Raw genomic sequence first — 25356 nt, 5'->3', positions numbered from 1 at the left:
GTGGGTGGGGAAGGCTTTGTCACTTGCAGTACCCTGGAAAAAGCATTCTGGCTAGCTGACAAATAGTGTACTTGTGAGGTGTCGCCTCTGAGGGCCAGACCAAGCTTACCTGCCAGCAGCTGTCATGAGTTGGAACACAGCTGCACCATTCACGTCGTGTCTTGTGTGGGGCTGGACACTCTAGGGCAATAGTCACTTTGCCCCCTTCTCTCCTCTGGTAGCTCAGATCATGTAAGTGGTGGTTTTTGCCCTTCTGAGGTAACTATCTTTTGATCTAGAAGTCATAATGTTTATTAAATTCCATTGCTTCCCCCATGGCTTACCTGGCAAAAGCTACATCAGCTACATTGGGATGTGCTGGAGTACTGGGCAACGGGCCAGTTTGTTCGTTGTCAGACAGCTTAGTGTGGGACCCCACTCTGCCGCAGTCTGTGCCACAAAGGCTGCCATGTCATTAGTAAGAACCTTCTCAGTTGTCCATAGCATCAAACTGGAGAGAGACTGCCAGTCTGAGCCTTGCAGTGGGTGGCTGACTCCCCTGGTCCTGACAGGGATCCTGTAATTAAGCTATTGGGAGCTTATTGGCCACTGAGGTTAAGTTCAAGTTGCTGCTGAAGTCCAGCTGCTGGGAAGAATTTGATCAGGTATGGTATGTGGCTGGTGGCTGGTATGTTCTATCTTGGGGTTCTCAGTGTGAGTCACAACCCCATTTCAATGGGATTGTGAGGGCTGGCGTTAGACTTGCTTGTGGCTGTGCTGAAGCCCGAGCCCTACCACCTGGGGCTGAAACTGAACTCTGAGGGTTTCAGCCCTGGGCCGGAGGGCTAAGGTTACCTGCCAACCACCCTTGGGCAGCTTTCATCCCCTACTGACTGGAATGGGGTATCTTGGGTGGGCTTGGGCTTTGGTCTCCCCCTTCTGAAGTCGTGTAGTAGTTTTTGTTGTCAGAAGCGGGTCATGGTGCAATGAAGTGTGAGAGTGTCTGCTATATCTGAATTGAATTCTAGAACAGAGTGTCTCTCTTACCAAAAGTATATGTCCCTGCAGTCCCACTGCTGTCTGGTTGGGCTAGTTGAGGAGTTGGGAAGAGGTCAGTGGCAATTTAGAACCAGGGCTACTCCAGTCTGTTAATCATTAGATGCAGGTAAAGTCAGTTCTGGCTGTCTTTTGCCAGACTGATGCTGGAATGTAACTTGGAATCCTTGCCAAGAGAGTGTGGGATCAGACTGCAACTTTCCTGCTTGCCTCCTCTGAGCCTGGCCTGCAGATCCTCTTGGTGGAGCTCAGACGATGGGAACTGTGAAGCCCAGGTTGCTCACTCTGGCTTCAGCCATTTAGCTGTCTTGCTAAAACTTGTTTGGGATCCAAAGAGCAAGTTGATCTTGTATGTCTCATCCAGTTTCTTTGATGCCTGTAGTTTTGACATGTACAAATCTCTTTGGGATGGAGGAGGGGAGAATAGAATCAGCTGGCCATATCCTCAGAGTGAGGTCCTTTTGGTTAGCAGCTTGGTGGGGGAGGGATTGATTATAACAGGGGTGGGGAGGAAGGTGGAGAATGAATGAAGATGCAGCCCATCGGGGTGCACCATCCAATTCTCAAAGCACCCAAATTACATCAAGGGGGTCGTGGCTGCACAGCAGAGAGAATTTTTGGTTAACATATGTTACCTTCCATCAAGAACAGATCATGCTGCTTATGCTAAATGTTCTGCCCCTCCCTCTCTGCTGCCCCAATCTTCTAATTGCTGTTTAAAATTCAGCTTAGTAATTTCTCTGTAATAATGGAGCCTGACTGTTAGTCACATTGCCTTTTTTCTGTTTGCTTTTAATGGCCTGCCTTCCAGTTCTGAATAGCTTTGCCCCTCCTTGCCATTTTCTGTCCAATCCTCCCACACCCCTGGGGCATACTGCTGAGTTCAGGATGCAGAGGCAACGGCTGTGTTGGCTGGAGGCACCCTGTTGAATTTGAGCTGTTCTTCCCTTCCCTATTTAGGAGTAAAACTTCCATTTCTGGTGAGGGTGGGGAAGGGATATCTCCCTACTCACCAGTTCTCATGGCCTCTAGTTAATCCTCCTTTTCCAAATAAAGCCCCAGAGCAGAGCTGCACATTGCCAAGCATGAAAATCTGGGTGAGGTACTCAGCCTTACACCCAGCAGGCTCCATGTGTTCTGCTCCTTGGCACAAAGCACACCATCGTGACAGTACTCCTGTGCAGGTACTCCCAGCCACTTTGCTGTTGTGGCACTCCCAGTTTCGGGAGTGGAGAGAGATCGAGGCTTCTCCCTGGCAGCTGTCTGTGACGGACGGTTTAGGAAGGTTAGACTGAGGAGAATGAGGGACTTTTAACTGTGAGTCTCTATTTAAAAATGGACTGGACAGTGTCCTGGATGAAGTACTGCATTCAGCAAACCTACAGTGGCCCTGGCATAGAGGGTATGTGAGTGAGAGGGTGGAACCTTCAGAACACAGCACTTTCCAACCTCATTGTAGGCAGTTGTCGCAGGCAGGAAAACTCTTGTCGTAAAAATGTTTAGTGGTGTGGAAATGGGGAAGTCCTGGCTGGGACAAGCTCTAGATTTCCCTCCAGGAGCTAGGGGTGGGGGGCATGCTCAGTGTGGGAATTTGCGACTGTTGCACCAGCCAAGCAGAAGCTTGTAGCTGCCTGGCTGCACAATGTGGAGCTTCACCCTTCACTGGCATCCATATAGGGCACATGAAGTTTAATCTCATTCTCTCTCTCTCTCTCTCCTCTCTAGGTTCGTGGGTGGAAAAGGGCTGGTCATCTACCCAGAGATCGGGGACAAACTGGACATTATCTGTCCCAAGGCAGAGCATTCCAGACCTTATGAATACTACAAGCTGTACCTGGTAAAGCGGGAGCAGGCAGAGGCCTGCAGCACCGTCATGGATCCCAACGTGCTGGTGACTTGCAACCGGCCAGAGAAGGAGATCCGCTTCACCATTAAGTTCCAGGAGTTCAGCCCCAACTACATGGGCCTGGAATTCAAGAGGCAGCAGGACTACTTCATCACATGTGAGTCCTCCTCCTCCTCCTCTTCCTCATTACCTCGGCTTACAGCTGTCTTGCCATGTATTTTCAAAGCCTTCCATTGCCCTAATGTTAAACTCCCTTTCAGTAGCTTTCTGGGCCAATGCTAGGGCATGTCTTCACTTCACCACAAGAGGGCGCACGCCATTGTCTTGCTTATCGAGCCAGGAGGAGGCATACAGATGTACTTAGCACATAGGAACATGTTTCTGATTTGGGCTGTGCTCATGGCGGACACATATGGAAACTCCTTGTTCCTGTCCTGTGGGGGATCCAGGGGACGGAGCAGTGGTGAGGAGTGGAACGTAAGCTGCCTCTTGGGCTCGTGTCTGGTTCTTATCCAGCTAGTGTGCTGTGTGATGAAGCATCCCTGATCCTCTCTGCACTCCCCACATTCCCCACTTACACAAGAATGCATTGTAGTTTTTTAGTTAAAGTGGCAGGGAGCCTTTTCTCCCGTTGGGAATGGTCCGGACAGGGCAAGGAGCCGTGTTCCATTTGAAGCATGCACGTTCAGCGATCTTCAAAGAACAGGAAAGAGGTCAGTGTGGGGGACCCTTTCTTAAGGGCTTGTTCTGGAGGTCGGAAGTACTTCATAGGTAATGGACCTTAGTGCAACAGTGAGAAATTGGCCCAGTGGTTGGGAAGTAGTTGTTTCGGTTTCCTTTTGGACAGAAGTTAAAATTAAGCGTGTTGGCTGCTCAGTTGCCCTTGTTGAAACTGATCGCAAAGTTGCGTGGAAAAGCAGACCTTGACAAAGGTCTTGGCCTTTAAACAAAAAGAGTTTATAACATTGCTGGCACTGCCTTAGAGTGTGTCTGTATTTACGTGGGGGTCAGCACGCCATGATTGATCTTCTGGGGATTGTTTTGCCATGTGAGTGAAGATGTGGCAAAAATCAATCTCTCTTGGCTCAGCCGTTGACCCTGGTACTCCATGCTGACACACAGAGTACAGGACATCAGCATGAGCTCGAAGAGGCCCAGTCTACACTAGGGAATTGACATTCTTTCATTGCTTCATAAAAGCTGAGGAGGGGGGGAATTGAGAATTCTCCAGAGCCTGCAGGTCCTTGAAGGAAAGGGGCCATTTTGGATGTGTCCAGTGGATCTCACGCTTTCATAGGAAGAGAAGACTCCACTGCCCTGGTATAGATAGGATTTCTTCTCATCCACTGATTCCTTCTGAAAGGGTTTCTTTCCATTGTTTGACCATTTTTTTGTGTGCAAGGGCACTGTATTCCTGTTACCTCCTGCAGTTAGTGTGGTCATCTTTGGAGGTTCAGTGGCTGTCTGGATTCTGGTAGCCAGGCTTCTCTTTCTCCCTTTTCTCCCATGGATTCTCCTGAGCCTTGCTGTTTCCACTCAACTTGGTGCACTGTGCTAAGCCAATAGAAAGACAGCAGGAAAGAGGCACAGCGGCCCCGCCACAATTCATCTGTCACCTCATGCATTGTTGGCTCCCTGTTTGCTTGCTTGCTGTCACATGTTGCTAACTTGCCAATCAGCAGCCTGGAGCAAAGGTCAGCCTGTGGTGCCAGAGTCAAGCTCAGAGACATGTAATTGGGCACATCTTATTCAGCAGACAATCTATTCTTGCCCATGTTGCTCATGTTGGCACTCTGGGTGGGGGCGAGTCCAGTAGAGCAGCATGCTGCAAGAACAGCAATTGCCTGGTTCAGTGACTGCCTTTGAGGTAGGAATGTGCTTATAAATCCTTTGTGGGGCTGTGCCGCTTATCCTAGCTAGCCAGATCCAAATCTTCATGGAGTGTTTGCATTTTGCTTTGGGTTAAACTGAACAGAACCTGTTTCCCATAGACCAGCAGAGATCTGCTCAGGCTGCAAGATTCAGAGCCAGATACAGACTTTCAGACAAAGGCACTTTTGGGACTGTCTGAATCTGGGCTTTGGCCTGGGCTCATCTGTAATTCTTGGTGGGAGCAGAGGCTGGAGCTGGAACCTGCAAGAGTTTGGATTGTTGATGTGATGAGCAAGCAGAAACAGAACTGGTTGTCTGAATGTGCAGTGCGTGATATCTTCGCGGCACTAGTTTGTCCTGGAAAGGCCTGAAAGAATTCATCTACAATCAGCTCATTATGGTTTTAGTTTCGAGAGGAGTTCAAAGTTGAGGGAGGAAGAAACCAGATGGTGGCAAGTCAATGTCCACACTCCTTCTGATCTGCCTTTCTCAGTCTCCCCTGGGAATGAAAGGTCACGAGAGGGACTATGCCTCAAGCCCCTGTTCTTGGGGAGATTAGTTTTTGTCTCCCAGCTTAGCGCCACACTTGCTTGGTGAGGCTTAGGGCTTGAGAGTTAGTGGTAAGACTCAGTTGCTGCTACCTGTTTTATGTTGTAAGGATGCCAAGGGTGCTCCAGGAGGTTTTACAAACATAGAAACATCTTTCAAGCAGGGTGTGGGTGGTACAGGAGTGGCAGCAATGAGAGCTGCCCTTCCTAATTTTTCCTTCGGCAAAGTAGCCTATCTCTTGACTCCCACACTAATTTCACCTTCATTCCCAGCTGCACGTTCTAGGCTGGGATTGTGGTTCCATTTTTCACTGTTAACTCCCCTACCCACCTTCTCACACCTGCGCATACTTTATTCACACTCTTCTGAATTCCCAGCCACCACTTCCTCCCCAACTGGCAAATCAGAAGCTCATTTGGGGGCTCCCCATCATGGCCTGCCAGCCACTGCTGCTGCATCCTCTCAAGAGCCCAAACACAGATGGGTGTCACCAGCATGGCGGCTGTCAGTCTCAGCTTGGTCGCACCTTGGTTCTTTCCTGGGCTTCTCAGCCAAAGGAAGATTTGATCAAGCTGCAAGTTTCCCTGCAGTGGGCAAAAGAGAGGGAGGCAAGGGAATAAATGCAAAGGAATGAGTCAGCCTTTCATATCCCAGGCAAACATCTTGAAGCACTCGGTCACTGGTTTTTCCATGTTAAGGGTCACTGCAGGTCAAGTTCAAGCAGAAGTCGACTCTTCAAGCTAATGAGGATTGAAAGCAGGGGTCCCAACCAGGGTCTCTGTGTTACACCCCATGGGACATCAGGGATTCTTGTACTAGAGCTGACTCAAGCAGCTCTGAGCAAGAAATCAACTGACCTCTGTAACTGTGGGAGGGGAAGAAACTTGGATGACAATTCATTCTCCAGAACTAGCTCTCTAGGTCCATGTTTTCCAAACTTTTTAGTACTACAGCTCCTTTATAGATATTTTAAAACTTGATGGCTCCTCAGAACTAAATGCTGTTCGTTTAATTGACTGACTATTAGATTCAAGTGTCCAGGACAATAGATTCAAGCTAGACATGAGAGTCTTGAGGATTTGCAACTTTAGTCCACTGTGTACAATTTATATAATCCAGGCTAAATCTGCGTTTCTGACAGTACAATTTGAAAATATGAATTGTTTCGCATGTTCAGACACAGGCCAAGATTCTAGTGAGAACAGACCAGTCTCGAACTGCATAGTAGAGCAATGTTTAGTTGCATCTCTAACGGCGCTAAACATAAGTCATTTTCCAAGTTTAAATGATTTGAGTTTCATTTTCACAGAAATTTGTTGCTGAAAATTAGATTTTGAGATAACAAAGTGAATGGAATAAGCCTTTATATAGGTTTATCATGGCATGCTCTTACTCTCCTTTAGCCTAAATCCAGAACTCCTGGCTTGTTAAATTAGAAAACTTGGTCTTCCATGTATAATTGTTAATTCTAAGAATTTCTTGAACCAGGGTACTTGAGCTTAAAAGGGAATCAGCTGCTCCTAAAAATGGTTTTTAAATACAGTTGACGTCTGTAGGCTCATATTCAACTCCAGGAAAATATTCAGCAAAATGGAAATACATTCCAAAAAAAATTAGTGAATATTTGGCTTTTAGTCATGTTTTGAACCCTTTCACCTTGTTCTTTTTTTTAAAAAAAAAGTATGACAACACTGAAAACATTTTGGTAACTCATTTTTCAATGTGGCATTTCCAGAAACAAAATTGCTTCATTAATCCCCTCATTTTTCTCTTTAACCAATATGTTTGTAATCCCACCTTGACGTGTTAGGTTTGCTAAACATGGCCATCAGGTACACTGGCATCCAAAAGTCCCCATTTCACTCCTCTACTAACATCATATATGCCATCATGTGCCAACAATGCCCAGATGCTTTGTATATTGGACAGACTTCTAACTCCCTTAGACAAAGGGTCAATGGGCACAAAACAGACATCAAAACACTCCAGATCCACAAACCAGTTAGTCAACATTTTAATGGAATGGGGCATTCTGTCAATGACCTAAAGGTATGTGTGTTACTGAAAAGGAATTATCGCACCGTTCTGGAAAGGGAAACAGCCGAGCTGGCTTTTATATTCAAATTCAGCACATTAACACATGGCTTAAATCGTGATGGGAACTTTGAGTCACTATAGGGGCTCGTCTGCATACTTGGCTCAATCTAATTCTTGACCTTCCCCCCCACCCCTCCACTCTGTTTGCTCACCTTGATTATCTTTTGCTGATTTGTCCTCCTTGCTTACTGTTTTTGGTTCTCTGTGCCTTAAATATTGGGTCTGTTCTGGTCTGGCTATGGTCTGAAGAAGTGGGTCTGTCCCACGAAAGCTCACCTAATAAACTATTTTGCTAGTCTTTAAAGTGCTACTTGACTGCTTTTTTTTTTTTTTTTTTGATGTTGGAATTTAACGATGAGTATGTCTATTTTGCTGCTGGTGCTGCTTCTTCACTCATGCTGCAACCCACTGATTTTTCTGGTCATGGCTGTCAGTCAACTATGAATGTGGTGATCTTTATATTCTCACCAGTATCTGGGTTGACCTTTCTTTAAAAAATAAATGTTTTTAGGCTATTATACCTGCTTTGACAAATCTCACTTAACACACAAGCTGAGCAATGTTGACGATGTCTATGGATTTATTAACTTTCCGTGTAAAATATTTACTCCTAATTTATTCTATCAGCTAGTCATGGGAATTTTCTGCATGGCCGTCAGTGCATCAGTGGAATTATGACACAGGTATGGGTTTTAGTACCATTGTTGCTTGTTCCCCAATCATAAATTTACCTGTCTTACTGGTACTGGAAGTAGATTGGTCTTGTAGGTTGTCTGTGCTTATTTTGCATTTTACAGTTTGCAAGGCCACAACGTAAGAGGCTTTTAAGGAAGAGTTACTTCTTCTGACCTGAATTTTTTGCCGCTTTCATTTTTTCTGAAGGAAAAGGGGTGTCTTGTTTGATTTCTAAATGTCTCAGTTTCCCTGGCTTCATGCCTACTTTCACGACCCATTGAAAAGAATTGACACATAGTGGTTGGAGACTTTTTTGCTATAATATTGAGAAGTGAAAATACGAACATAACATAACTATCATTGTGCTGTCTACTCTTCTTCCTTTTGTTTAATTTCATTAAAATCCTCTTCAGTCAATCATTGGTATCTATCTACTTAGCATTAGGTAAAAATTATTCCTTATGCAGATAAGATGTACTCTCTGTCCCTAAACCCCTTTCTGCTATCTGCTAGAGCACGTGTAACTGGTACGGGCCTCAGGAGCCTAGCTGTGGTCTCTACTTTTAATTGGTGGCATTCAGTACATAAATTTTCCAAGAAAGACCCCCTGCAGGCATAGAGATCACAGAGAGGTTCCCACTGCCCACAGCGGCAGAATAAGGTGCAGACCCACAGGTTGGACACAGGTGATTTTTAAGCCTAGTAAATAGTCTCTTAATTAGAAAAAAAACAAATTACATGTTGATCATCTCAGAGGGGTCAGTCTGTTAGTCTGTAGCTTCACAAAAAACAATCAGCCCTCTAGTAGCTTAAGGACTATCGGATTTTTTTATTTAGGTAGTGCGCTTTTGTGGATAAGATGATGAACTCTTTCTGAGATGCTCTTGGTTCCCCCAGAGACCCATATCTCAGTTTGGGAAGCATTGTGCTATCTTAACATCTTATACTCTGAGAATCAGAACTGAGAGATGCTTTGATTTCCATTCTCTGCTCCTGATCTTTTTCCATTCTCTTTAAGGCAAATGCTCTTGCTCTTGCTATCCCCACGTTAGGGAAAGGAAACAAAAGTCTGGGGGGCAGTTTGTGTATTTTTTTTTCCCTTTTTGGGGGTGAAGGAGGGAGGAAAATGCAGGTTGGAGGTTCTGGACTTCAGAAGTTCAAGGAATTTACTTGGTGTTTCATGTCCCAAAAGCACATTGCTTAAATCTTCTCTCTCTAAATGGCTTTTTTCACAAACAGTGATAGAAAAGCATGCTAGAAAATATGAACTGTGTTCCTGAAGGAGGAATGGCTTAGAGTTTGTCTGTTATGCAGGCAGAATCTGCCTTGGCTCCGCCAACGCATCTGTAGCACTCTAGCTGTTCCACACATGGACCCTTCTGCAGCTCTGTCAGTATCTCCCAGCTGTGACCTCCAGCATCACCAGTTACTGTTATAGACCACTATTTTCATAAGCTAAGCACATGCATGTGAGGAAACATTGTCACTTATTACTTTGTACCAAGGTCTGGTGTAGTCCAAAGGTTCTTGTAAAAATCCGAGATTACCTGTAAGCACAAGTGGCAAATACAGCTTCCTGACTTCTGGATCTGTCATTTCCTATACTACTAAGTCGCATCAGGTACAAGAGCTTTCTTGCAATAGAGGAGCATTGGGGCGGGTGGGAATTAGGAGGCTTTGCCTCTTAGTGCGAGTGAAATTTTGCCAGTACTTCAGACTTCTGTTTTAAAGGGCTTTTGCTTCATAGGCTATTTCCCCCTCTCCAAGAGCCTCTAACGCGGGAGTTCAGGAAGATGGGACCACACCTTCAGCTTGACAACCCCTCTGTCCTGACTCAGACCATTTCTGACTTTAATTTCTCTTGACTTCTCCACTCTTTGAAGCAGCCTCCTCGGCTCCAGGATGGTGTCTGCTGTGAGCTGACCTCTGGCCCCTGGGTGGGCTGAAGATGTTCCTGTGATCGGGCTGGACCTTCTGCTGAGAAGCCCCAGGAACTCACTCTGCCAAGGAATAAAATAGTCAAAAAACAAAGTCAAAAGTCTCCTATGCAGACCACCCACATATTCTCTCTCTCTCCTATTTTTTTTTCCTTTCCCAAACTTGCCTTGAGACACAAAAGGTTTTTTCTTTCTTTTCATTTACTGGCGGCTTTAAGCCTTAGGGAAACTGTGTTCAAACGGAAAGGAGCATGGACAGCGGCATGACGTGGCTGCCCAGGCATTGGCTTCCCAAGGCCAGCTGGAAAATCCTCGCTATTGGAGTGAGAGAGCTTCCTGGGGTTCATCCTCATTCAGCGGCTGCTCCCCCTTCTTCTTCCCCCCTCACAGCTGCATTGGATATGCCAAGCTTCGTTTAGGGCCACTTTCATCATCTGGGGGCTCTGCCTCACCATTGGGCTTAGACTGCTTAGCAATCAAAAAGGCTTTTGAAAGCTAACGTAACCTCACCCCAGCCCTCGGACTCCTAGCGCCAGGCCCTGGAATGCCATTTTCAGGCTTTCATTAAAAGCATCTTTTCTCCAAGGGTTAGACGGAGAAGAAGATTCTTCTCCTAATCCTTTTCTCAAAGAATAAGACATGAGAATTTGCATCTGCCTGTCCCCACTTTGGCCAAAGTCTCTTTGGGGCTGCCATTGGCCCAGTAGTGCCTAGAGATGAGCATTTGTGGCTCCAGCCTATAGCATTGATGCCTTGAGAGCAAACAGAAGCCAGGGGTTTGATTTTTGTTTTCCACTTTGTTCTGTAAGTGCATTAGTAAGCAGATGGCACAACACTTCTCCATGGCAGGGATCTCGAGCTAATGGGATGGTGGTTTTCTATTAGGAGTGGAAGAGGGCGCACAGCTCCTCAGCACCTCCAAACAAGCGGCGAGTTCCCAACAGTTGATGTGGAAAGGTGAGGCTGTTTCGGAGCCAGCAGATGGATTCGATTCATCGGAAGCCTGAGCAAGGACTGCTCCAATGCTTTGGTTTATCTGTGGGTCGCACTGTCTAGTTTGAGGGACTCTATTCTGCAGCATAATAGATCTCACTCTCAAGAACTTTTATATTCAGCCTAAATTTTATCTTGTTACCTCCATCCCATCTCATGTACTTGCACACAAGTGTCGTCCTACATAGCTTCCTCTCCTCTTTGGTATTGAAGCAGTTCTTCCAATGCAGGCCTCTTTCGGCCTTGGAAAGCATGTTTTTCTCTCTGTCAAATACTTGAGTCTGGGACTTCATTGTTCTAGAAATATTAGCTGCATTTCCACAAATTAAACCTGTTGTCTTCTCCCTTATATGTGAGTATCCTAACTGCTTTTGCGTTATATATTTGTCCACGCTGTTGTTTGTAGCTCTCTTCAATTTAATATCAATCACGAATGTAATTAATGTGACTTCCTTACCTTCTCTCTCTTTGGTTCTCAAAGTTGTAATTAACTTCGTTAGCATATTAGGAGGTTGTTTGTCCAGAAAAAAACTCATTAACATTTTCCCAGTTACTTATCTACCTGTTATTAATCAATAGCTAATCAGTAAACATCTTACTTCTCTTAGCTTTTAGCTACCATGAACACATTCTATGCTTCCTTACTCTTTTCCCCTGTAAGACTTAACAAATTGTGTATTCTAGTTTAGTTACCTTCACTCATTTGTTTCCCATGTGTTTATCCTCCCAAATTTTAAACCAGACCCTCATGAAGTCACTTAAATCCTTTTTTCAAGACAAATTGTAGCCCATCTTAATAGCCTAAGATTTCCTGATCTTCTTCACTTGTGCATTTTAATACTATTTCCCATCACATCTCTCGTTAAATTGTTTAATTCAGATTTGCGATTCTAAAAAATATACAAAATGAAGCAATGCAGGGGTCTGCTTTCTTTCCTGTGAGGATGTAAGTGGCTCACAGTCACTTTTACCAATATTTCCTCTTATTCTCAATTGGTTCTTCCTTTATCAGCATTTTTCTGTGGTTGGAATTTTTGGAGTACACAGCCAGTACAGCCTTTTGCTTAATTTCTTGTTCAATGATGAAGACATCAGTTATTCCATTCTGTTTCCAAATTGTCACTATTTTTCATGCAAGTATGTATTCTCTGCTTCCTCTCCTCCTCTTCAAGAAATCTAGACTTAGGTGTAATGCTGGAAAGGAGCCAGTGGACATGGTACAGGAGGCACCTAGGGACAGAAGAAATTTCCAAATACCCCAATTGACTGCAGCAAAAAAACAGTCAGTCCTGGAACCCTTCAGGGAGAGACAGTGTTGATTCAGTCCCAAGCAGAGCACAGGATCTGGTCCAAGAGATAGACAGATATAGCTGGGCCATGATGTACCTACATTTAACTTTGTTTGCAGTGGGGTGAGGACTACCATTGAAGGCCACCATAGTAGCATTTGACTTCCAAAAGGTGAAGTGTACAAAAATGAGGAAGCTGGTTAAATAGAAATCGAAAGGAACAGGCAACTACATAAGTACAATGCCTACAAGCTGCACAGAATCTTTAAAAAAATTAAAAAATACCAGTTTGAACCTCTTACTTATATTCCCCATGAGAAATAGAAAAAACAAACTCCAAACTAACAGTAAGAGGGCCAAAAATGGTTACTATTTTTAAATGGTGTAGAAGCAGTAGAGACAAAAAGATGTCGTTTAAATTTTAAAGTCAATTAGAAAGGAGCATAAACTCTGGCACGTGAAGTTAAAATGTTTAATTACTCAAGCCAAAAAAGAATTTGAAAAGCAACTAGCAGGAGACAAGCTAAACAGCAAAATGTTTTTAGTACATCAGAAGCAGAAGGCCTGCCAGACTGTCAGTGGGGCTGCTGGATGATCAGGCTGCTAAAGAAGCCCCTGAGGAACACAAGGCCGTTGTGGAGATGCAACAGGAATTTTCTGGCAACTCTTCGCTGCAGAGGTAATGAGGGAGATTGACTCACAAATGGCATTCTTTTTTAGGTGACAAATCTGGGGAACTGACCTATATTGAGGTGTCGATAGAGGTGGGTTTGGAACAAATTGATAAATATCAGAAAGTCATTGTCAGTTCTGAAGGAAATTAAGCATGTCATTGCAGACTTACTAACCCTGGTTTGTAACCTGTTGCTTAAATCAACTTTTGTACCAGATGACAGGAGATAGCTAATGTGACACTGGATTTTTTTAAAAAAGGCTCTGGAGGCAGTTCTGGAAATTACAGATCAGTAAGTCTAACTTCCATGCCAGACAAATTGGTTGATGCTATAGTAAGGAATAGAATGATCAGATAGATGGATGAACTTGATACAAGAAACTCTTTTATCTGGTGTTTGGTGAACCGGAACTCTCAAATAACAGACACAAACCTTGAGCCATGATGTCGCTTCCCCTACAGAGAGCAGCACTGAGTGCGCAAGTAATACCCCACACCTCGAGGGCTGGCCCACTTAGCGCCTGCCTTGTGTTCCTCTGTGCTGCCTGTGCGTGCAGCCAATGGGCTTCTCCACTCTCCTGCCTGGTGTCCGCTGCCCAGAGCGGCTCATGGAGCAGCCAGGTGTGAGCCCTGCAAGCAGCTCCCCGTGCCATGTGGCCATGTGTGAAGTAAGGGGGGGAGCGATTGAGTGGGAGCTGGCGCTGGAGGGTGCGTGGAGTTGAACTTTGTTACTGGGGGGCCACTGACCTCCACTTGTGCCTCCCTCAGCTGCTCTCTGTTAACTGGCATATTTGAACATCCAGCAACCTCGTGGTCTCAGGGTTGCTGGATATTGAAACAGTTTTCTGTATGTTGGTGGAAGAGTCAACCCGGGTTTTGTAAAGGGAAATCACACCTCACCTATTATTTCAATTCTTTGAGGGGATCAGTAAGCCCGTGCAGAAGTGTGATCCAGTGAATAAAGCGTGCTTGGACTTTTCACAAAGCCTTCGAGGAGGACCCTCATCAAAGGCTTTTTAGCAAAGTAGGCAGCCTGGGGCTGAGAGAGAAGGTCGTCTCATGGACTAGTAACTGGTTAAAAGATAAACAAAGGGCAGGAATAAATGGTCAGCTTTCACAGTGAAGAGAGGTAAAGAGTGGAGTGCTCAATAATGGATGTATACTGGGACCAGTGCTGTTCACCTAATTCATAAACTACTTGGGGGGAAAAAAGAGTTGGGGGCAAATAGTATACTTGGAAAGTTGCAGTTGTGGTACAAAATTACTCAAGATATAGTTAAGTCCAGAGCAGACTGCAAAGAGATACAAAGGGGTCTCACAAAACTGGGTGACTGGGCAACAAGATGGCAGATGAAATTCAGTGTTATAAATGCAAAGTGATACACACTGGAAAACATCTGAACTATACATAGAAACTAGCTGTAACCACGCAAGAAAGAAATCTTTGAATCATTGTAAATAGTTATCAAAAAAGATCTGCTCTATGTGCAGAAGCAGCCTAAAAAAGCCAACATAACATTAAGAACCATTCGGAAAGGAATAGATAATAAAATTTTAACCAAGTCACTATAAAAATCCACAAAACCACCACAGTTTGAATACCATGTGCCATTGTGATGACACCGTTTCAAAAGTGGAAGAAGTATAGAGACATCCCACAAAAAGATTAGGGCTATGGGACAGTTTCCCTAGGAGGAGACATTAAAATACTGGGATTGTTCAATTTAGAAAACAGACAGCTAAGAAGCGTTGTAATAGAGGTCTATAAAATCATGAACGGTACAGAGAAAATGAGTAGGGAGTAGTATTTTCATAACTTCTCATAACACAAAAGCCCAGGGTTTCAATGAAGTTATTAGGCAACAGTTTTAAAATAAACAGTGTTTCACCGAGCACCATCAGCCTGTGGAACTTGTTGTCAGAGCTTAACTGGGTTCAAAAAAGAATTAGGCAAGCTCATGGCACATAGACCTGTCAGAGGGTGCTAGCCAAAATGGTCAGGGAAGCAGTTCTGTGATCTGGGTGTCCCTAACCCTCTGCCTGCCAGATGCTGGGACTGAGGATAAATAAGTTGCCCTGTTCTGTTCTTTTCATATGAAGCCTCTAGCAGCAGCCACAGCTTGAGGACAGAATGCTGGGCTGGATGGACCATTGGTTTAACCTAGTATGGCCAGTATGTTCAGTTTCTTTCCTAAACAGGTTGTGCCAGTCTATATCAGTTTTCAAATTATTTAGAATCACCTCAGCTGGTGGCAGTTTGTCTTTCAGTGATGGTTCTCCTGGCTTGTTTTCCCATTCTCATTACACGTGTGCATTGTTCCCTCCAATTTTTTCCACCCATGGCTGGAATAAATTTTATGTGCACCAAGGCATGTGCAGATGTACACCACCAATAGAAACACACATTGCCCACTGTGGGCACTCTTACTACTCAGCTGCATTGTACCTGAATGTCTCGTGGGTGGCTGCCCAAGGGCACAGCGTACAGGTAACACTGCATGGGTGGACGTACTTTAATACACCAGTACTCTTCATTTCCTGTTCCACAGCAACTTGTCTGATATGTTGGCTGCACCTGCCAGGTGAGGTAAATTAAAAGCTTCTAATTTTCAAAGTTAAAAGGGGAAGTATTAGGATGAGTGCTTTAAACTTCTGTAAATAAAGACCTCCACCCTTTATCAGTTTGGTCCGAGGAGAATGGCACCCTGTTGAAGTGCAGGCTAATCTGTGGGTTTGCCTTCACAAGTGCTTGGGGCCAAAGGGTGGATCTTCCAAGTTTATTTGTTTTTTCTCTAGGTTCCTGAAACTTGATTTAATTGGATCTCACTGTATGTACAGTTGGTCATTTCCACAAGATATATGACTACTGTCTCCAGATACCTCAGGATATTCACCGCTCTTGGGGTGGTAGGATACCTGGAAGATGACACTGTTTTCTTTCTCATCATGCAAGAGAGTCACTAATGAGGGTTGCTACCCCTTTTATTCCCAGCAGGTGATAATACTCTAGAGAGTAAGATTTGAGCATGGTGTTAAATGGATGAACCACTGCAGCTTTTTCAGGCCCATCAAGAGTTTCAAGAGGGAGGGAGAGATGGAGCATTGGGTATAGGAAGCTTTCTGCTTCTCATTTCTACAAGGAGGTGCTATGATTGAATATGTTGGACTGCACAGTCTATTGTTATGAAGACAAATGGCCTATGATAGTGCCTGTCTCAGAATTTCAAAGTCTGTACACTGGATGTGTCAAACCCAAATAATGGCTGTTAGATGACGTATGGTTACTTGTCTTGGAGGCTTGTCTGAAGACCGTGACCAGAGTAAATGTGATTTTATTGAGCCCTGTTCCTTAAGCCTCTGCCTCTTTTCTCTTCTCCTCCTCCCTCCTGACCTTTCCAGCTCAGAGTTGTCCCTGTACAGCCCCTGGCAGCTGATCTCAGAGCTCAGCCTTTCATAGCACTAATAGGGATGAAAAACCCTATCAGAAAGGGCCTATGGCCCTGCACCCAAGCAGGAGGGAAATACCCAGAACTTTGATCTACTACTTGGAGGGGAGGCTTCTGCTCAGAACAGGGTGCATGGTAATAGCACCATCATTTTTAACTCTTTAAGAGCTGGGCACATTTGACTTAGTTTTCACCAGCTCTTCCCGGCACTTACCTTAGCTGTCAGGCAAAGCTTTTTTTCAGTGCAAGATTTTGTGGAGACTACATGAAATTTCTGATGGGGAAACCTCTTGTCCTGATTTCATAATATTTGATGCGGTTCTAAGTGAAAGAAATACCCAACTAAATTCAATTATGGGTACATACTTTTCTCTGCTCCCACTGTAGCCTCAGTTTCTTAAAGAGAAGCTGCTTCCAGCTGGAAGCTGAGGCTCACTATAGGCCAAGTTGCTGATTTATCCCATTAGATAGAAAAATATAATCTTGAGTGCTTATGACAGCTGAGATGACTCATAGCACTTTGCTGTGCATTAGGCATAATGCAGCAGATAGCCACTATGCACACTTCAGCCACTTACGCCTGATATACTCATCCTGCTGTTTCAGTCATAAGCTGAGACTCTGCTCTGCACCTCATTCCGGGCCCACTGTTCCTCCTGCTATGCCTGTTGTTGGCCTCTCTGAAGCAGAAATTACCAACTGTGTGGCTATTGCATGAAGAGGACAAAGCTGAAGTCATCAGACTGATTGATTTGTGGTCCCTCAGTTAAATGTGAAAATTCACAGAAACCGTTTTTAAACTCACTGCTTCACAAGGACTTGATTTGATTCTCCAGGTGCTTTTCGTGCTTTTCAGAACCTTCCAAATAGAACTGGAATGGTTGAAAACTCACTCCATCTGGACTGAGCTTCTTAAGTGTTTTGGGCGCCTGCACCAATTACAGCCGCAAGATAAAAACTTGCAGTTTTCAAGAGACGTTCAACATAAGAGACTTTATGGGGTAATACAAGTGTAGACAGCTATTTGCTCTGCTATAATTTAGCCCCAGAGGCTGACAGCCCTGGACTTCACATAGAACTTCCATTCTTAAATACTGCCCTCCTGTTCCCCTCCCTCCTTCCTTGGCTTCTCAGTGCCTGGTCATTCAAGTACTTTCGTCCTCTTGGCTCTAGCCCTTTCCTGTTCTATGTACTTCCTTCATCATATGGCAGTCTGTGATAAATCAGCACAGACAACCTTGGCTTGGTGTACTTGGTATGATCTGTCGGAGTTGGGCCATATTGTGTAAGAACTGCACACAAACATGTTCATGTCCTGTTGAAGCTAGCCGCTTAAGATGACTGACTAATCTTTCCCCATCCTTGATTTACAAAGCAAAACACCCAAACAAGCGCTCTGATTCTTACACTCTTGCAACAAATTTGTTCAGTTTCACCAGCTACAGTACACACGTCTCGTTTCTCAGAATAGTAGTCAAAGGCCCAAAGGTAACCCTGTCCTGAAAATTCCTTATGTAGAAGTGACATGCTTTACAATAAGTTGGTTTGCCAAGATCTTTATCATTCTGAGGTTTCTGCTAAGAGTGTGTATGTGTTATGTAGGGAGATTGGATGTGGGTGGTTGCATGTTGGATCGGAAAGGGTGGCACAGAACTTGGGAGTCTTATCACACGTGGAGGCTGATGTGAATGCTAATATGGCATGTGAGGGAATAAAATGAAGCTGACTAAAATAGGTAAAGGCTATCGAATGTGTTTTGAAATCTTCTCAAACTGCATGGGCATGCTGGGGAAGACTATCTGGTTTGTGCTCTGCTTTTAAATGCTTGTCTTTCCTGAGAGAATTAGTCCTGCTTGCTTTTTGAAGTTTCTTTGCCCTAGGAGCGCTAATTTTTTTTTCTTCTGCTGCTGTGTAATGACTGTGCTCTTTGATCCAGCATCGAAACTCTGAGCTGGTATTAACAAAGCTAATTGAGCCCCAGTTACGGCAACAGTGGTTGTCTGCAGGCCAGGAAGGTGGATGGAGTTATTGGCTGAAGGACTCCTCACGTTCCACTGCAAGTGAGCATCAGACAGGGTAAACTGGGTGATTAGGTCCTTCTTCCCATACAATATCCTACATGCTCTAGGGCTCTTCTGACTGACAACGAGAAAGAGAGAGATTTTGGTGGGGCTTCAAGTATAACTTAAGGGAAAGAAGCAGCCTATCTGCTCTGGTCTGTTCCCCACTTTCTGTCACTTTTCAGGTAGCACGTGAGCAAGTCCTGTTCAGGTTAAGTACCACCCCGCCCCCAGAAACTTTAGACAACAGTTTCATAACACAGAAAATGAAAAGTTACCCGTGGGTTGTTGAGTGTCTAGATGTGTTGAGTGCCCAGTGTGTTCCCTGGAAAGAGAGTCCTCACGTGCCTTTTTATTTAATTCTACAAGGACCACTTCATAGCCAAAAAGTAACAGCTTGGTGCTTTAGGAGTCAAATATCTGACCTACTCACCTTTGGGGTAAACACAGTCGTCCTGCTTACTCAGCCTCTGTCCCCCTTTCACCCTTTTTGGGATCCATGTGGTGTTGTCACTATGTAGCATATTATCAAAATACTGCATATGAACAGCAGCGGTGGGAGGACAGGATGGTTCTGAATCATCAGCTCATCCTGCTCCACAAAGTGGGCCAGTGCAGGGGTTGCTTCCAACAGCATGCTTTTGTATCTATCATCCAGTCTAGCATCCTATGTCCCAAATTAGGGGATTGCCAACTCTTTCCTTGGGCAATGACTCCTCAAATACAGTAAACCCCCAAGATGCGCACAGCCAAGTTGGGCGTGTCTTGGGTTAAAGTGACTGCTGCCCCTGACAAGACCCACTCCTGTTGGGGCAGCATCCTGACTCTTGTCACTTGCTTCCTGTCTCCCTGCTCCTTGCGGGCTGGTTAGTTTTCCAGGTCCTGCAAAGGGCTGGGAGACTGCAACCAGGCTGCCTCCTGGTTCCCGGCTCTGTGCTGCTCTGGGAGCCAGGAAACTGACCAGCCCCAGTGGGCTGGTCCAGTTTAGCAGCTCCTGCAAGCCCAGGGGAGCCAGGAACCAGGCTACAGCCTGGTTCCCGTCTCTCTCCGACTTGCATGAAAATTTGAGTTACGCGGCGGACTCCCACGTAACTCGAGGGTTTACTGTAAATCTCATTGCCACTAAGTGGTTTTTGATAGTAATGCAAATGTTTCCCTTTACTTATAATTTGAATCCTCCTTATTGTATCCTCTCACCCTGCTAAATTCCTTTCCCCTCTCATGGGTTTACACCCTTCAGAGAATTGCATATCTTCTCCCCCTTATTTGTCACTTAGCCAAGTGAGACAGATTTAACTCTGTGCCTCCTTGGACATAAACCAGTCTCTCCAGCCCCCTGATAGCTGTGACTGTTGGTATATTTCCAAAAATGAGGTGGCCAGACCAAGCCCAGTATTGCAACTCCAGTCTTCGAGGGGAGTGTCACTCATGGTATGTCTGCATCTCCTTCTGTGTAGGCTTTTAACATTAAAATACACAAAGAGCAGTCATTAGCCCTAACTGGGATGCGGAGGGGGGCGGCAGTGTCATCATACAAACTTCCCTGTTCCCTAATAGCAAAATTTCTTATTCACTGTCTTAAATATCACTACCTAACCAGAGAGATTTGCACCCTGTAAAAATTCAGTAAGTGCTTTCCTTTTCTTGTGGACCCTGTGGGGCCCACAAATGACTCCAGCACAGCGTCAGGTAGAGAATTATATGGCACTGTATTCTGGCATGTAACTGACGAGGAACACCACAGAGCTTTTGTGACTGACCTTAGATGATGTCTTCTGTTTTTGTTGGTTTTTTTTTTGGTTATTTTTTTTGTTTTGTTTTAAAATTACAGGGTTTTATGGCCCACCGTGCACAAAAGGAATCGGTATGTTCAGGGCTTCAGGGGATAGCCACGCAAAGGTTACTGGGACTCTGCAAGGCCTTTCTCGCTCCAGCTTCGTGTACTTCTTTCCCCGGAATTGAGCATGGCTGAGGAGTCAAAGGACCCCAGGGCCAGTTAAAGAAGAGACTTTTTGCTTTAGTGAGAGTACAGCTAGTGTAGCTGTTTCTCTTGATGAGGGTTGGTCCAAAGTTCTCCATCTAAACTGTTGCTGACGGGAAACTGGGATTTGGGTTAAACAAGAATTTTTGTCAAGTATCTGCTTTCCACACCAAATGTCAGGTTTTCACCAGAAAACCAAGCAGCCAAAACCAGAAATATTTTGATTTGAAATACAGTTGAGGTGCCTCCTGGGACCTGTAATTAAATTACCTCCTGTTCCTCTTCTCTTCTGTGGGCCAGGTTCCTGGCTAGACTACAGCTCCCAGGATGTGTAATGAGAGAAATGGTCCAAGCAGGAGTTTGGCACATAGAAGAGAAAGGGAGCATGAGGAATATCTAATGTTAAGGCAGAGAAATTAAACACAAATTTAGATTGTGTACACTGTACAGTTTGTGGCTAATTCTAAAATTCTGATCAGCGTGAATTACGGTACACCTGTAACAAAGAACAGCAACACAGCTTGCCAGATACCAGCAATGTGACAGAGCTAATGTATTAGAACCCCAATAATTTGCATTTCCTGACTTCCTTGTACATGCATTTATAAACGCGGCGTGCAATATGCTCCTCATTCACCACATGAGGTGAACGGGGCAGTGCGATATTCTGAAGTGTAGCACAGGAGAGCCGCACACATGGGGCACCCCTCCAACCACTTCGCGCTCACGCCCCCACCACATGGGGTGGCTTGTGTGGTGCAGTTTCAGCCCCAGGTGGCTCGTGTGATGGTGGCTTCAGCCACGGCACAGCTCATGTGGTGTGCCTTTGGTCCCAGGCAGCTTGCACCAAGTAAGTAATCTGGTGGGGGCCTGGGTGGGGACGGGGGGAGGCTCTGTGGCAATCAGGTAAATTTCAGTTGGACATCACTGGCTTATCACAACATTGCCTTAATGGTAACTTGTATTTCATTCCTTTGTTTTATAAGGTGACGTGAAATAAAATTTTACCATCGACTCCATTACTTTTTAGGAATGTCTTCAAAATTTATCTAAAGCCACTTTGCTGTAAGTTAGGTTCACGTGACTTTGTGCGATGTTTTGCAGCTCGCCGAAGCTGTGAACACAAGCTGGAAAGGCTGGATTCTTAACGACATAAAGCAAATGATGTGTTCTTGCTTGTCTCACCCTGTCTGTTTCCATGTCCTTCATATCAAAGCCTTTCCTAGTCAAGAGAAATGCTGTTTTGTTAGGAAGCAGCCTCCCATTGGAAGGAGTGGGGACCCTCTTGCTGAACCGTGTGGGCAAATCATTGAAGGTTACGTTTCGGCGGTGCTCCTCAACTTTTTTTTTAAGCACTTTTTGAATTTAAGTGCAACACGAGATCTATCGCAAAGAAAATCCTCTGCCCCACCTCTTTTCCAACGCCTTTCCCCACTCCCTCCACTGCTCGCTCGCTCACTCCTCCCCACTTTCACTGGGATGGGATGTGGGCTTTGAACTGTGGCTGAGGTGTTTTGGAGCATGGGCGGGTCTGTGGGCTGAGCCTCTGGGGCAGAAGGTATGGGCTCTGGGAGGAGGCTGGGGCAGGAGGTTGGGTGCACGACTCAGTGTGGGAAGGGTTTTGGCTTAGGAGCAGGGGGTTGAAGAGTTAGGAGGGTTTGAGGTATGTATGAGCTTTAAGAGGAGGTTGAGGTGTGTCGGAAGGTAAGGGCAGGGGCAGGGGATTGGGACATGGGTGTGGGCTCTGTCTGGACCCCATTTACCTCAGGTGATTCCCAGTTAGTGGTGCGGAGGCACTAAGGCAAGCTCCCTATCTACCCTGAGCCTGCACTGCTCCCAGAAGCAGCTGGCATGTTGGGTAGTGGCTCCTGGTGGAGGCTGGTGGCTCCACGTATTCGCCCTGTTTGCAAGCACTGCTCGTGCAGTTGCCATTGGCCACAGTTCCCTGTTCCCAGCTAATGGGAGCTCCGGAGGCAGTGACTGCGGATGAGGGCAGCATGCAGAGACCCCTCTCACCTCTTCAATCTCCAGAACATCACAGGGACATGCCGGCTGCTTCTGGGAGTGGCGCAGAGTCAGAACTGCGAAAGAACATGCCTTTGTTTAGCTGTGCTGCTACACTGTTAGCCCAGCTCCCTGTTTAGAGAGATCTAAATCCCTGGGAGATTGAGCCCGATCCTGGGAGACTCCCGTCCAAACTGTGAGGGTTGGCAACTCTAGATGGAGAAGAACTACAAGAGGCTCTGATCAATGGCTGAACCTACCTTCGTCCCTCGGTTACCAGCAAATGACCTAGGTACAACTGAATAGTCTCTTCCATCTCAATCTAAAATTTCTTGCTTTCTGTGAAAACCCAGACTGTAATCCTTGCTGTGGAAATACTGGGTCATCTCCTTGTCACCATGATCAGTGAGCCCAACCTGGGGTTGGCACACATCTCACCTCAGACACACATGTGTGGAACTGGCTATGAGCCTGTGTTGTTGGGGACTGGAAGGAATTAAACTATCTGAAAATAATGGAGGCAGCAGACAGCCACTTGCATGTTCATTCTCCAGCACAGGGATGGGATTGGACTCTGTCTCTGCATTGCAGATCTTCTCCAGGCTGCCAGGAGGCAGTCCATCTCAATGCATCATACTGGGTAGGCAAGCTTAGCTTCCTGTTTGAGGGGCCTCTAAGGAGATTCATGGATGATGCAGCAATAACTTCTTGCTAGTGTGCATGCTTTGGGAGGCCCTTAAAATATTAGTCCTCCTGTAAGGAGGGAACTATCCACTTGGAACAAAGGGGTGAGCACACCAGGGGCTCAGCAAGGCCCAACCTGCTTTCCAGAACACTCCTAGGAGGCTTCTGCTGTGGCCTTCAGTGAGGTACAAGTTTCATGGTGTTCTAGTACCCATCCCCAGTTCCTGATGAACCAGCACCGCTGTGTTCTGCACACTCTGTGTTTACTCTGGGTTCTTCAGTGTGTTGTCCTTAGATCTCTGATGCCTGTCCTGTCAATAGCATCTCCGTTTCTCTTGTTCCGTAATTGACTTCTGTTTTGATTGACTTTCAGTCGCTGATGGTGATGTGCAGTGTTTTTCCACTAACAAGCTAGTCAGATGCTATCAGATTTACTTCAAATGTGCTCTAAACAGGGGTTGTATTGTATGTAGTTTATGTCTAATGAGCCTATTATCCAGTGCCACAAAACATAGAGTATTAATTAGTATAAAAGAGTTTCCTCTTAACTACAGCCTCTTGAGATACACAGAGATCTTTGTTTTGGTTAGTTTAAACTGCTGTGTATTGGTTCAAGTGCTGGAGTACTTAAGCCTGGATCTCTGGAGATAGCTGACTAATGCACTAACTGTATATCCCCAAGCCATGCCACTATATCTGTCACTGCAGTGAAATACTGGCTGCTGCTTAGCCTTTTGTGAGAGAAACTAAACAGCACAAAGACTGATAGCGCCTCCAGCAGTTGCATGTTCCTACGATATCGCTGGCTACCTTTACCTGTTCCTGCACAGCACGCACATTTCGTCTTCCTGATTAAGGCTGTATCTCCCAAAGGGGGCCCACATGGAAGCAGGGTACGCAGCGCTGTCATGGACAAAATGAGATGTGGAGGTCTTTTCTGTCCATGGCTGTGGAGAAGACAGTATCACCACTTTGTGGAACTTGGGGGTTTACACAGCACCCCCAGGTTCCCCATTCACTCTCAGGGCTATTAGGGAGAGCCTCTACCTCAGCTGCTTGACCTCCTGAATGGCTGCACACTGCTGGGGAAGTAATACCCTCACACCCAAGAGCCCTGAACAGATGCCTTGGAGGTACTGCAGAGTCAGGTCATTTGAAACCCTGGCACCAACCTTCTCTTTGTCTTCCCCGAAGAGGCCATTGCACAGCTCCCCTCTTGCAGTGCCGCAGGGCAGTACGAAGGCACACCAGTAGCTCCTAAAACTTGTAGCCTTGAATGTGGGGCTACAGGCAGAGGAGCTGGCAGACACACACTTTGCTATGCTTAGAGCTTCTGTCCTGGCAAACGTTGCCCCACACGAAGGGGTCTTGAAAATGACCAGGCCCTTTGGCAGACTGCCTCTTCCCTGACCCCCATTTCTGAGAGGGCTGAGAGAAGGATCTTCATACCTGCAAAGGGCCGTGATTACTTCTACTCCCACCTGGCTCCCAACTCCCTTTATATCAGAGGCTGTCAACCGCAAGGAGAGCCAAAGGTGATGCAGAAAAATAGACTCAAACCAGCTGGATTTAAGTTGTTTCATTGGCTAGTCTTCAATTGCAGTTGGCTAATGACCAGGCCATCCTTGGCTGCCAGGAGCTTAGCATGTGGTGGGCTGTGGATAAATTTAGTAGCTTGCCGCCTGAATTGTCAAAGAAGGAATTCAGAGCACTCCTCAAGGAAGGGTGGGTGGCTGCCAGAGAGACTCTCCAGCTGGTTGCTGATGTCGTGGATCCTGCATTGCCCATCATAGCATCAGCATCTATCAGGCATCCTGGCTTCTTGTCCCCAGGATGTCCATGCAGGCTCAGCCGTCACTGCAGGACCTCCCATTCAATGGACACACCCTATTTACAGAGCAGATGCAAAATTACACACGCTTGAGAGCTCCCACGCTGCCTTAGAAGCCCCTGGGGCTGTATGTTCCTGGTTCAGGCCACAAATGGTTCTGCCCAGCAACTTGCTACATGTTCAGGGAGCCAACAATGCTAGAAGCCCCAGGCTAAGAAAAGCAGGGGCTACAGGTGTCACCCAAACCAGCCAGCACCCTTGGCCAGGTAAGGCAAAACCCACCCCAAGCCAGGGGCCAAAAAGTGCTTTTGCAGGTGTACCCAAGGGCAACATACCAGACTTGCCCATGAATCCTGTCTCCCACCCCTGTGCTTTAGCAGCTGC

At 45.8% G+C, this 25356-nt stretch overlaps 1 protein-coding gene across 1 annotated transcript in view; it reads left to right on the top strand.

Annotated features, from left to right (window-relative positions):
- Nucleotides 1-25356, top strand: part of EFNB1 (ephrin B1) — a 123996-nt gene that overhangs the window by 64237 nt on the left and 34403 nt on the right. The window contains exon 2 of the mRNA XM_075007741.1: nt 2761-3038. Within this exon, the coding sequence (XP_074863842.1) occupies nt 2761-3038 (278 nt within the window). The remainder of the gene's footprint in view (nt 1-2760; nt 3039-25356) is intronic.

This window comes from Carettochelys insculpta, chromosome 13 (assembly GCF_033958435.1).
Source record: "Carettochelys insculpta isolate YL-2023 chromosome 13, ASM3395843v1, whole genome shotgun sequence".
NCBI lineage: Eukaryota > Metazoa > Chordata > Testudines > Carettochelyidae > Carettochelys > Carettochelys insculpta.
Note: the sequence above shows the minus strand (reverse complement) of the source record. Positions and strands in the feature narration are given on the sequence as shown.